The sequence below is a fragment of the Corapipo altera genome, unplaced genomic scaffold, assembly GCF_003945725.1.
Source record: "Corapipo altera isolate COAL_440 unplaced genomic scaffold, ASM394572v1 134, whole genome shotgun sequence".
Classification (NCBI taxonomy): domain Eukaryota; kingdom Metazoa; phylum Chordata; class Aves; order Passeriformes; family Pipridae; genus Corapipo; species Corapipo altera.
Window position 1 is genome coordinate 152,577 of NW_020885059.1, and position 11,590 is coordinate 164,166.

General features: G+C 54.2%; 1 protein-coding gene across 1 annotated transcript; it reads left to right on the forward strand.

Annotated features, from left to right (window-relative positions):
* Nucleotides 1-348: 348 nt before the first annotated feature.
* On the forward strand, nucleotides 349-3,158 carry HOXB2 (homeobox B2). Its single transcript, XM_027668962.1, has 2 exons — nucleotides 349-927; nucleotides 2,110-3,158. Exons 1-2 carry the CDS (start codon nucleotides 540-542, stop codon nucleotides 2,679-2,681), a joined length of 960 nt encoding a protein of 319 aa, XP_027524763.1. The 5' UTR covers nucleotides 349-539; the 3' UTR covers nucleotides 2,682-3,158.
* The last annotated feature ends 8,432 nt before the right edge of the window (nucleotides 3,159-11,590 follow it).

The following is an 11,590-nucleotide window of genomic DNA, read 5'->3' on the forward strand; positions in this document are numbered from 1 at the left end:
ACAGACAAGACAGGCAGGGTGGGAAGCACAAGCAGGGAAGGCAGCAGGCAGTGCAGGCAGCGCAGGCAGCACAGGCAGGGAAGGCAGGGGAAGCAGGGCAGGAAAGACAGGCAGGGAAGGCAGCACAGGCAGCACAGGCAGGGCAGACAGTGGCCACCCAAGGCAGCCTGGCAGCACCGGGGTGCTGGTGCGCGGTCGTGGCTTTTCGGGGGGTTCTTCTCTCGCCTTTTTTCTCCCTTTTTCAAATCAATTAAAGAAAATAACACTCTCTGGTTGCCACCGGGCCCCGCCCGCCATTGGCCGGGGCTCGCCACGTGACCAGGAATTGGCTGCAATTTTCGCCCCAGTCTCGAGTTTAGCAGAGAAGGTTCCCCCTCCGCCCGTATTATCAGCAATATAACAATTATAAAAAGCCCGAGAACCACCATCAGCCCCGCCATAAAAAACCCAGGCCCTCGGTTTTCTCTCCCTCTCCCCCTCCTCCTCCTCCCTCTCCTCCCCCCCTTCCCGCTTTTGAAACCCTGGGCCCTGGAAAAGCCATGAATTTTGAATTTGAGAGGGAGATCGGGTTTATAAATAGCCAGCCTTCGCTCGCAGAGTGCCTGACGTCTCTTCCCGCTGTCCTGGAGACATTTCAAACTTCATCAATCAAGGACTCGACATTAATTCCTCCTCCTTTTGAGCAAGCCGTCCTCAGCCTGAATCCTTGTTCCAGCAGCCAGGCGAGACCGAGGAGCCAAAAAAGAGCATCTCATGGCCTGCTCCAGCCCCCGGCTCCGGCACAGCCCGGCCCCTTGGCAGCGGAATTCCCTTGGATGAAGGAGAAGAAATCGTCCAAGAAAACCACCCAGGCTCCAGCCTCTTCTTCCTCTTCTTCCCCCCCGTCATCTTCCTCGCTGCCGGTCCCTGCCGCAGGATCCCCTGCAGGTTCGTATAACGAGGGGGTGAGGGGGGATTTGCCGAAACCCGAGAGGATCCGAAAAAAAAAAAAAAAAACCCCCCCCCCCCCCCCCCCCCCCCAAAAAAAAAAAAAACCTACCCCGACCCCCCTCCCAGACAGGCTTTGCCCCGCACCTCCCCCGAAACTGTGTCACGCAATAAAACCCCCGAGCGGGGTACCCGGGGGGGGGTTCTCCTGCCTCCTCCCCCCCCGCAAATAAAAGGGCAAATTGCTGTAAGTTCAAGCCGAGAGGGACAGAGAGGGGGCCGGGGGAGCCGCGCTCCAGAGAGGGGATTTCGCGGCCGAACCGCAGCTCCTTTCTGGCTTGGCTTTCTCTCCTACCCCCGCGGTTTTTTACAGGCTACGGGAAAAAAAAAAGAAAAAAAAAAAAAAGAAAAAAAAAAAGGAAAAAGAAGAGAAACAAAACCTTAAAGAAGTGCGAAGGGGGGGGAAGAAAGACGTGTGGGTAACGCGGGGGTTGCTACCGGCACGATGGGGAGGGGAAAAAGCGAGGCACGGGCTGTCAGGGTTAACTGCGAAATGAAATAATTGAATACACCCCCAAATTCTCCCCGAGCTCCCCAGTAAAGGAGCAGCTTCTCTCCTCGGCGCTCCTGGGCCAGGGAGCTCGGTGACCCCGGCCAGGGACCCCCTTTCCCTCGGGATGAAGTGTTTGAGACACAATTCACCGTTTCGGTGTTTTAGCAGCAGCGTTCAGGTGAACGCTCGGGCAGGAGAAGGGCGGACACCGGAGCTCATTGGCCGGATAAAACAGGAATAATGAAATCAAAGCGTCCGTCCCGAACTGCAGGGAAAGGGGGGGAACAAAAAAAAAAAAAAAGGAAAAAGAAAGGAAGGAATGGTTAAAAAAAAAGGAAGGAATGGTTGGAAATTCCACTTATCGGCGAGGGAGGAAGGTCCCTGAAGGGAGAGGCCAGGGAATAAAATCCCTTCTCCTCGTCGAGGCGAAGGGAGCGGGTTGGGGGGGGGGGGGATTTCCAATCCTCTTCCGCGGCGGGAAGAGTTTAATTAAACATTTATTTCCTCACGTAGCGGCTTCCCCCGCACCCACCCCGTGCTCGGTAGTGCCGGGCAGGGAGGGGACGGCTCCAGCCCCTCCGCTCGCCCCCCCAGCTCCTCGCCACGGGCGCTTTTTGTGTGTGTTTAAGACACGCAGGGGCTCGGAGACGGCGGCGGCTCCAGGAGGCTCCGCACCGCTTACACCAACACGCAGCTGCTGGAGCTGGAGAAGGAGTTCCACTTCAACAAATACCTCTGCAGGCCCCGGCGGGTGGAGATCGCGGCTCTGCTCGACCTCACCGAGCGCCAAGTCAAGGTCTGGTTCCAGAACCGGCGGATGAAGCACAAGAGGCAGACTCAGTACAAAGAACCCCCCGACGGGGACCTCGCCTACCCCGGCCTGGACGAGGGCAGCGACCCCGCCGAGGAGGCGGAGGGGAGCCCTCCCGGCCTGGGGCCGCTCCCGGAGCCCCGAGGGCCCCCCGGGAGCTCGGAGCCGGTGGCCGCGGGCGAGCCCAGCGCCTGCCCCGGGAGCCGCGAGTCGCCTTTGCTGCCCGAGCTGAGCATCTTCTCGGCAGAGTCGTGCCTGCAGCTCGCCGAGGGGCTTTCCCCGACCCTCCACGGCTCCCTGGAGAGCCCCGTCCACTTCTCCGAGGAAGACCTGGACTTTTTTACGAGCGCACTTTGTACCATAGATCTGCAACATTTAAATTTCCAGTAGCGGGCCTCCCTTCTCTCTCTCCCCCCCCTCACACCTCGTTTCTGGACGTTTCTCCCCCTTCCAGGGGCACCAACCCCAAACTGAGCCACTGCCAGACCCCCCCCTCGCCTCTGAGAGAAGGGGGGGCACCCCCAAAAACAAACCTCGAGCCATTTCTCATTCGATCGGCCCCTCCCGGCCCCCAAACACTTGCTTTTTTTAAAACTCCTCACTTCCAAATCGCCTCCCCCCCCCCCCCCGATATTTATTCCAGAAGGCTCGCGGGAAAGAACAGCCCGAGTTTTGCTAAACGCAGGTATTTAAGGATAGTTTTATTTTCACTTTATTTATTTGAAGGAAAGCAGCCGGTGGTTTCTCACGCACATCAGAGATGTCAGCCCTCGAGAGAGAAATATTTGTAAATCCTTCAAGCGACTTTCTCAGGAATCAGAACGAGACTTTTAGATTTCTTAACGGAACTAAAATTAAATGAAAAAATCAGGGGAATTTTCCTTCCTATTTTTAAGTTTTAGACGTAGACTATTTATTCAAATCCTTTAATAGCAAAGGGCAAATTATTTATTGTATATTATTTTCATAGAGTAAATAAATGTCTTTATAAAACCAAGAATCGTGTGTTGCTACCCATTTCGTTCGAAAATGTGCTATTTTTTCTCCCCTAAATCATTGGCCTTCCTCTTTCCTGCTTCGCAGTAATGAGGTTCTAATAATCTCCTCGTGTGCATTGAGAGGAAACAAAAGAAATTGCTCCCAACTAACACTGCAAGAGGCTCCGGGAGTCAGAAACATTCTCTGCCTTTGGCTCTGTTCGCTTTTTCCTCGAGCTTCGTTTTTATTGTTTATTTCCTTTTTAATTTCTACTGAATGGAAGCAGGACGTTTCTGTCTGATTTTAACGTTCGCGTTTCTATTTTTGAGATCGAAAAAAAAAATAATAAAAAAAAAAATCCCTCCCCCTAAGGAAATCTCTGGATGAAGGGATGGGAAGCGACACAAAGGCAGCGCGGAGCCCACGCACATTCCGCGGCCATTCCCTTTCTCCCACATCCCGGCCTTCATCTCACTCCTCCTCCTCCTCCTCCTCCTCCTCCTCCTCCTCCTCCTCCTCCTTCTCCCTTTCTCCTGCAGCAGAGAATCCAGCCGGGCCACATCGCAATTTCTGGGCTTTGAAACGTCCTGGATTACAAAATATATATATATATATGTATAATAATAATAAGGCGAAAAGGAGGATTTTGAGTAAACGCTAAAAATCCGCTCTGGGAGAGTGATGAGAACCGGTATTTTAGTCAAAAAATAAAACGTTAGAGAAGAACGAGAGGAAAGAGATGGGCCTGGAAGAGGCCTTGCTTTTTTTTCCTCCCCTCTTTTCCAGCCGTACAAACCAGAACTCCCTCGGTCTTTATAAATCCGTGATCCCCTTCCAGGGCCGCTCGTGCTGCTCTCCCGGCTCGGGGATCCCTTTAAAACCCTTCTCTCGACATATAATTTTAAATACAAAACTCGTACATCGGGGAGGGGGCGAGGGGGGGGGTGGGGAGGTTCGTGAATGAAAAGGGGTCAGCGCGGGGAAATCAAACGCGGTGACACCCAAAATAAATCACATTTACGCCTTTGCCGAGTCATCGGGGTTTCCTCAGCCGCGGCCGAAATTTGGGACGCCTTCGGGAGGGGGTTGTGAGAAAGCAACGGGGAAAAGGGAGCCCAGGGGAGAGGGGGGGGGAACATCTTAAAACGCGCCGAGGGAGGACGGAGCATCCCCAGGGAGAGACGCTGCCACCGGCCCCTTGCTTTAGGGTTAAGGAAAGCCCAGGCAGCCCGTCAGGCTCCTTCTGCTGCCGAGGGGACCCCCGGGGACCCCAAAGAGCTGGGGTCTGCTGGGCTCATCCCCCCTGCCCAGGGAAAGCCTGGGGTCTGGGAAACTCCCGATATTTTGTTTGGGATTCAAAGCGTCAGAGCTTTGGGCTTGTTTTGCGCTCTCCGGGCTGTGAAAAGAAACAAAAAAGAAATAAAGAAAGCAAGGCCTCGACAGATGTTTTCGAAATTGCTGTTCGAAGACCTGGATTGTCTCTAACAAAGGGAGGGGGTTGATTTTACGGCCACCTTTTCGTTCTCAATAACATCGCCAGGCTCTTCCCTCGCCAAAGGAGCAGACGATTCAAACCTCCCAGCGCCTCGCTCCGGGAGGGTGCGGGTTTCTATCGAAAATCGAAGTAGCTGGCAATCAAAATAGGCGAGTGAACGTTGCTTAACACCTCCCCATCAAGCAAAGGCAGCGCCTGGTGCGTGGCTGGCGGTGCCTGCAGACGAGTCGCCTCCTCGTCCCCGCCTGGGAGCCATCACCCCCCTCCCATCGCCCTGCCCTCTCTCACCGACTCCGCTCCGCTCTCCAAGTCCCCGAGTCACGAGTTGTGGGGGGAAGGAAAGCCCAGGCACAGCCCAAGGACCACAGAAGGCTATTCATTATCTTTAAGTTTATTTAATCTCTCCAGCTTCTGGAACATGCTCAGCGGCGGCGTTGGCACTGCCAGACGTTGTCTATCAAAGCGCCATTTGTTCCAGCGCTTTGCAGAGTTCCCCTCTCGCCTCCTCCCCCTCCCCAGCCTCCATCCAGCCTTGCTGGGAAGGGCAGGAGAAGGGAATCGGAGGGTCGGGACCGGCCCCGGGCCGGGGTTCGCAGCAGCGGGGGCCACTCGGCCCTGTTCGGTGCCCGGGGTTGCCCTGGGCTGGATTTTGGATCCGCGCATCCCTCCCGCCTCTCCGGAGGAGGCACCTCCTTATTCCACGGAAAAATGGGTGCCCTTGGATAACACCTCGCTCCGCAGATCCGTCTCCAGCGGATTTCCACGAAGGCACCCGCCCTTTCCGTGGGGAAGGGAGGAGGGGAAGGGCGAGGCGGAGGGAGGGGACAAGAGGGACGGTGACCTCCCCGGGGTCCCCCCTGCGCGGGGCTGGGAGGGTGGAGGAGGTGACACCGGTTGGGACGGGGGCGGGGATTCCACGAACCCCCCTCCCCCCCAAACGTAAACCTGGAGACCTTATCGATAGAAATCCCTAACGAGGGCCCTTCTGCAGCCCGTAATGACTTCTCGAAGTTGCTGCAGGTCTGGAAAGCATGCCAGTCACAGCCGCAGATCAATTCTACACCCACGGAAAGTGACTTAATAAATGGAACCTCGCCAGTTATTATCCTTGCTAACAGCAGGCCCCTTCTTATTTGTCCTAATTAGCAAGACTGAAATGTCGGAGGAAAGAAGGGGAATATTCAATAAAATCTAAATTATTGAATGACTAAGATTTCGCCATTAGTTCAACCATTCTTTACCTTCTTCAAAATGTCAAACAAACGGGGAACGCGTATTTGCAACGCTGCCCTTCTGTTCCGTGCAACTGGAGGGCATATATTAAGCATATTAAGCATATTCGGCTCCTGATCGTTGTCAAAACACCGCAATTGCCTCGCGATTATTAACCCAGGAATATGCAAATGAGCTGGGCCGGCACGTGTTGCGGGCACGCTGAGGTAATATTTGCCTTGTGCTGATCTGGTCCGGGGATGTGTTTGCTGAAGAGCCTCTCCAAGCCCTGAAGATGTTGAACCAACCCGTTAGAGGCAGGAAAACCTTTGGGGTGGGAACAGTCAACTTCTGCCCGGGAATCACCCCCACCTTTCTCCTGAGCCAGACTCCAGCGCTCCGGGAATATCCGGGAATGTCCCTCCCGTGACTGTTTTCTGAGTCCTTTTCCAGCACTTCCCAGCCCTCAACCGCCGGGGTTTGAGGAGCTCTCCCGGTCTCCACCACCACCAAAAGCTGGCAGAGGGAACCTTCCCTTTCTCTCCATCCCGGAACCTCCCTCGTCCATCCCGGTTATTTTTATATAAACGGAAGGGGAAAATACAGAGAAAGAAGAAACTGTCCGAAGAAAGCAACTTAAGATTCGCCGAGGTTCGTAGAGTTGGATCCAGTTCTCGTCCCCTGCTTACAGGATATTAATAATTAATAATGTCGGCCCCCCAATATTAGCAATATCGCTGAAGATGTTGATAAACTCGTGGCCTCGTTGAAGGGAGGGTTAAGGAGCGAGTCCAGCCGGACCTGCCAGGGCTGGGTCTGAATGAAACCCGAGGGGTTTGGGACCCCCCCGGGGTCCCTGTTGCAGTTACAAACCTCTCCTCTCCACTCTCACCCGGTAGAAAAGCTGAAATGAAGCTCATGAATGGGACGAGCCGGGTGACAGCCCCACTTCTGCCCCGGGGACAGCACAGAAACAGCCGAGGCGACTCACGGGGGAACAGGACAGGTCTCCCCGAGCCATCGGACGAGGAATTTGATCTCTTGGCGCAGGAGGAGGCGGGGTTTGAGGGGGTTGTGCCGCTCTGAAAAGGGTAAACCCCAAAACAATCGAAAGAGGCATTTCTCACCCAATCTTCCGCTCAAAATGCTGTGCAGGAGGCCAAGAACACAAGGCGCGTCCCTGCCCCTGGTTGACAAACCTCCCATCCCCTCTGGGAGATGCTGATACCTGTGGACTGTCCCCGGGGCCGGTCCCCACCCTGTCGGTCCCCTCCCCGCCCCCGAGAAGGACAGATAAGAATTATTGTATCTTATCTTAATTGTCTCGTGTTTATTCTCCAGCTCGGAGCAGCCCGGGGTTTGGAACCCAGCACAAGGGTTCCTTCTGCGCGTCTTCGCCCTCCCGAACTCCGGGAGCGTTTTCCCCTTCGATTTTCCCTTTTTACCCCCAAATATAACTCAGCAGGCTGTGAGCTGACCAAGACACGAACCGGGGCTATAAATTTCCCTGGGAATGTCCAGGGACAAGTCCTTTTGGTGATTCCAAGTCCGCAGCCAAACACCCAGCTCAGCCCCAGAACCGTTCCCTATAAATCACCCCTCCAGGAGCCAGAAGTGACATTTCTTAAGCACGACACGAACTTTCTCCGCAGAGAGTTATATTTAACTCCCGAAACGAAGCATCTCAAGGCTCCGAGCGCTCCGGAGCCTTTGGAAATGCATCGTTCCCTCCTTTTCCCCTGCACAAAAAACCTCCCGGGTCTGTCTCGGGTGAAGATTTCTTATGGGGGGTTTTCCCCAAAACTGGTTTTGGAGGGGAACGATCCCCCGTGTCAGGAGAGGGGTTTGAAAGCAAATAAAGCAGCTTTTAGAGGAAGGAGGGATTTCCCCTGCTCTTCCCTCCCAGGTTGGAGCAGCCCCGAGGTTCCTGGAGTCTCTCTGTGCCCCTCGAGGGCAGAAACTGCTCTCAAGGAAAGGTTTATTTTAATAAGATGCTTCCATCAGGTCGGAACAAAAGCCGGGGGGGTAAAAGACCCCCTTTGTTAATTCAGTAGCGAGGGGGGGTGGTTGTGTTTCCACCCCGGGACAGCGAACCCGCCTCAGATTTTGTCACCGCGAGTCCTCCCTGCCCGGGGTGGCCGGAGGGGTCAAAGGCGCGGGGGGTCTCGGGTGGGCATGAGAGGCCCCCCCCGCCACCAGGAACTCCTCGGAAAACCCACGTTCTGCCGCCGGTGACCTCCTCATCCTCATCTGCCCACGGACCAAAGCCTGGGGTTGAGGGGCGGGAGCTCCCGAAGCGCTTTTAGGCCGCATCAGCTGCCGGGGAGAGGGGAAGCAGCTCCGTGCCAAGGGATCTGGACCAGCGGGCAGGGAAGGGATCCCCGCCTCCCGTGGACTGTCCCACCACGCTCCGGGACAGCGCAGCTTCTTCTTCCAGGCGTCAAAGAGCTTAAAATTATCCCGCTCCGGTTTTATCCTCCTCAGTCTCCAGATATTTTGTTTTATTCCCGTTGGGTGAAAGGCAGCAGCATCCCCCAAACCGTGTGGGAGTAGTTACTGTCTCCCTCAAGAAATAAGTGAAAATCAAATAATAAATAAACGAAAGGCTAAGGAAGGGGTAGGACAGAGCTGTAATAATTCGAGAAGCTCCATCTATACCTTTTCTTTGGCCGTCCTCACTCTCTCAACTCCCCATAAAGGAGGATTTAAAGAAATAAATGTGTAAACGGCAGAATTAGGCTCAGGCAGCTTTTGATCGTTATCAATAACCTGATATTTCTTTCTTCTGTGGATTCTGAAGCTCTGAACCAAAGGCAGATCTCACACTTTCCCCGCCGGGGGAATTAAGACCAACACCAATAACCACAATAACAACATCCGTAATTTACTGTGGGATCCAGGGCAAGGGACCAGGAAGGAAATTTGGGAAGGCGATTCCCAAGCGATTCCCGGTGTCTCTGCACGCCCTTTGATCCTGGCGGCTTTCCAAAATCCCGCGCAGCCGTCACAAGAGCAGGTGGGAAAGGGAGCGAGGGGGTGCAAAGCAGCAGGCTGGAAGCCCCGGGAAGGGGCTCCGCGGGGGAGTTGGGAAAGCGGCACCTTCCATCCCGCGGCCCCCCTGGAATGTGCCCGGGTTTGGCCGCCCGGGGTCCCCCGGCAGGTGAGACCCGAGGGGTGGGAGAGGCTGCGGAGAGGAGCAGATGGCGAGGGCCCCGCAGCGCCGGGGGCAGCGAGGGGGAGAAGGTGGAGGCCCCTTTCTGGGAGGAGATGGGCTCCAAGGTGCCATCTCTCGTCATCCGACGGTCACCTCCACAGAGGGACCGGAGCAGCCTTTCCCCAAGTGACTCCGGCCCTGCCCATCCCCTCCTCCGCTCCCTCTCCTCCTCCATCTGACGGTCACCCCCTCAGAGGGACCAGAAAGGTTTTCCCAAAGTGCCTCCAGCCCCGCACATCCCCTCCTCAGCTCCATCTCCACTTCCACCCCCCTCTCGTTGTCCCCAAAGAGGAGGAGCCCGGGGAGTTTTCCTGCCCAAAATTCTGACCCCATCTGATCCAATCTTCCATTTACCACGGAAACTGTGCTTTCACCTCGGCTCTAAACCTTGGTTTAGGCTTCGCTGAGAGGACGCACAGCAAAACTTTCCCCTCCACAACTCCCGAGACGTCTCGGAGCTAATCCAGCAACTCCAGGAGGCAGCTGGATTTTAATGACATAAAGCGTCCCCTCGATGGAACAGTGGAGGGAGATCACGGTGGAAAATTATCAGACAATACGAAACAATTGATTCAAGGGCGAAATAAACATCTATCCTTTTCTTTTTTCATTTTACAGCCATAAATCATCCATTGGAAGCATCGTTTAAATATAATACATCCATTTGAACGCCAGTGCAACATAATATAAAAAGCACTCCTGGAATCAAATTAGAAATCGATTTCTCTTGCGAGGGGAACGACATGAGAGTTGCTTTGAATCTTTATATTCACTTTGGGTTGTTTTATGCAAAGAAGGAGGCCGAGAGTCTCAGAGATCATTTGTAACCTAAGATATTCTCTTTTTGAGTCTCTCAGCATCAGCAAAGGCGGCAGAATAAATGAATAAATAGACACGCAGCTCTGGAAACAGTTTTCTTATTCTTTTTATTGAAAGATGAGGGTTGTAACTGGCTAAAACTCAAGTTTTCTCTCGGGGAGGGGGGGGGATTTAAAGGAGGGAAGAAGTTTGATGCCACGGCTGCCCGTGCTGCAGTTTTGCGGTTTCTCGACAAATGTTACCCCAACGTGTTGCATCAGCCAAACCTTCTCCCCATGAAGGACGCGGGTTTTGCCTTTCAAAGTGAACTTTTGGCCTGGGGTAAAAAAAAAAAAAAAAGAGAGAGAGAGAGAAAGAGAGAGAGGGAGAGAAAGAGCCCTCCTGGTTCTCCTCGGAGGCTGAATAACCAGTAAATATCCTGACAAGTAACAAATGACTGTGGGCGTCATATTGTTGGGTGCTCTTGTCTCCCTTCTGCTAACAAGTAAATAAATGTTGCCTACCTATGTTTCCATTCTCTGGGCAGTGGAGTGGCCCGGCTGAAGGCGGTGGCTTCCCACCTACTCCTCAGCTGGACCCCGCCAGGAGAAAGTTCCAGCCTGACAACGAATTCGGGGCAAGATCAAAGGAGGTCGGCCGTGGAAAAGCGGAATTGCTCAAACCCTTAAAACCTTGGCTTTAGCAGCGAGCGTGCGGGTGAACGGGTGGACGGATGGATGGGAAGATCCGCGGACAGACACACGGACCATTTTTAGCCCCATTCCTTAATTGCTAAGCCGGGCATGGTGTTTCTCCAACAAAAGGCATTCCGTCTTCCTAACTTTATTTCGTCGCCTCATTAGAATATTGATCTAATTACTCCGCTTTTACCCGCGCTGGCCCGAGACACAAAAGCTGGTGCGGTAAAATTAAAACGCGTGGGGAGTATTTTTCTCGGGAGCTTTTCTTGGACTCCTCATCCCAGAAAACGCCAAGCCGCTTTCTAGGGAAAAGTTTCCAAGCGAATAAAAGAGCATCCTTTTGTGCCTGGGGGGACAGAGCGCTCACACCTCCCTGTCCCCTTTCCCTCTTCTTCTTCTTTTTGTTTCTCGCACGAAACTGGGATTGGGGGAAACCTTTTTAAGTCGGGGCAAAGGGAAGTTCTGCCGCAATGGGTTCGCCGCATAACTCGGGGGCCTTTTTAGCACTTAAAACAGTTGCGGATAATTCTAATTCTTCCCCCAGCCCCTCTCGCCCTCCACCTCCCCGCACCCCACCTCCCTCCTCTCTTTTAAAGTCTTTGAGGAAAGATTTTGACGCATTCGTGTTGTTATCAGATTGATGGGCAGGGTTTGATTGAAACCCCTTTGTCATGCAAATGTCAGGCCCCTGATGGATGAGCTCGGAGAGGTGACAAACTTCGGGAGCCCCTCGCTCATTGGGCTGGGCCGACGCCGCGCCCGCCCCCGCGGCTCCCCCCGGCCCCGCCGAAGGCTGCGGGGCTCGAGGGCCGGCGATGCATGGAAGGAAGTTTTACAGCTTTGACATACTATCTAAAGGTTGTAGGGCAGGCGGGATCCCCCCCAAAACAGGCTGACCCTC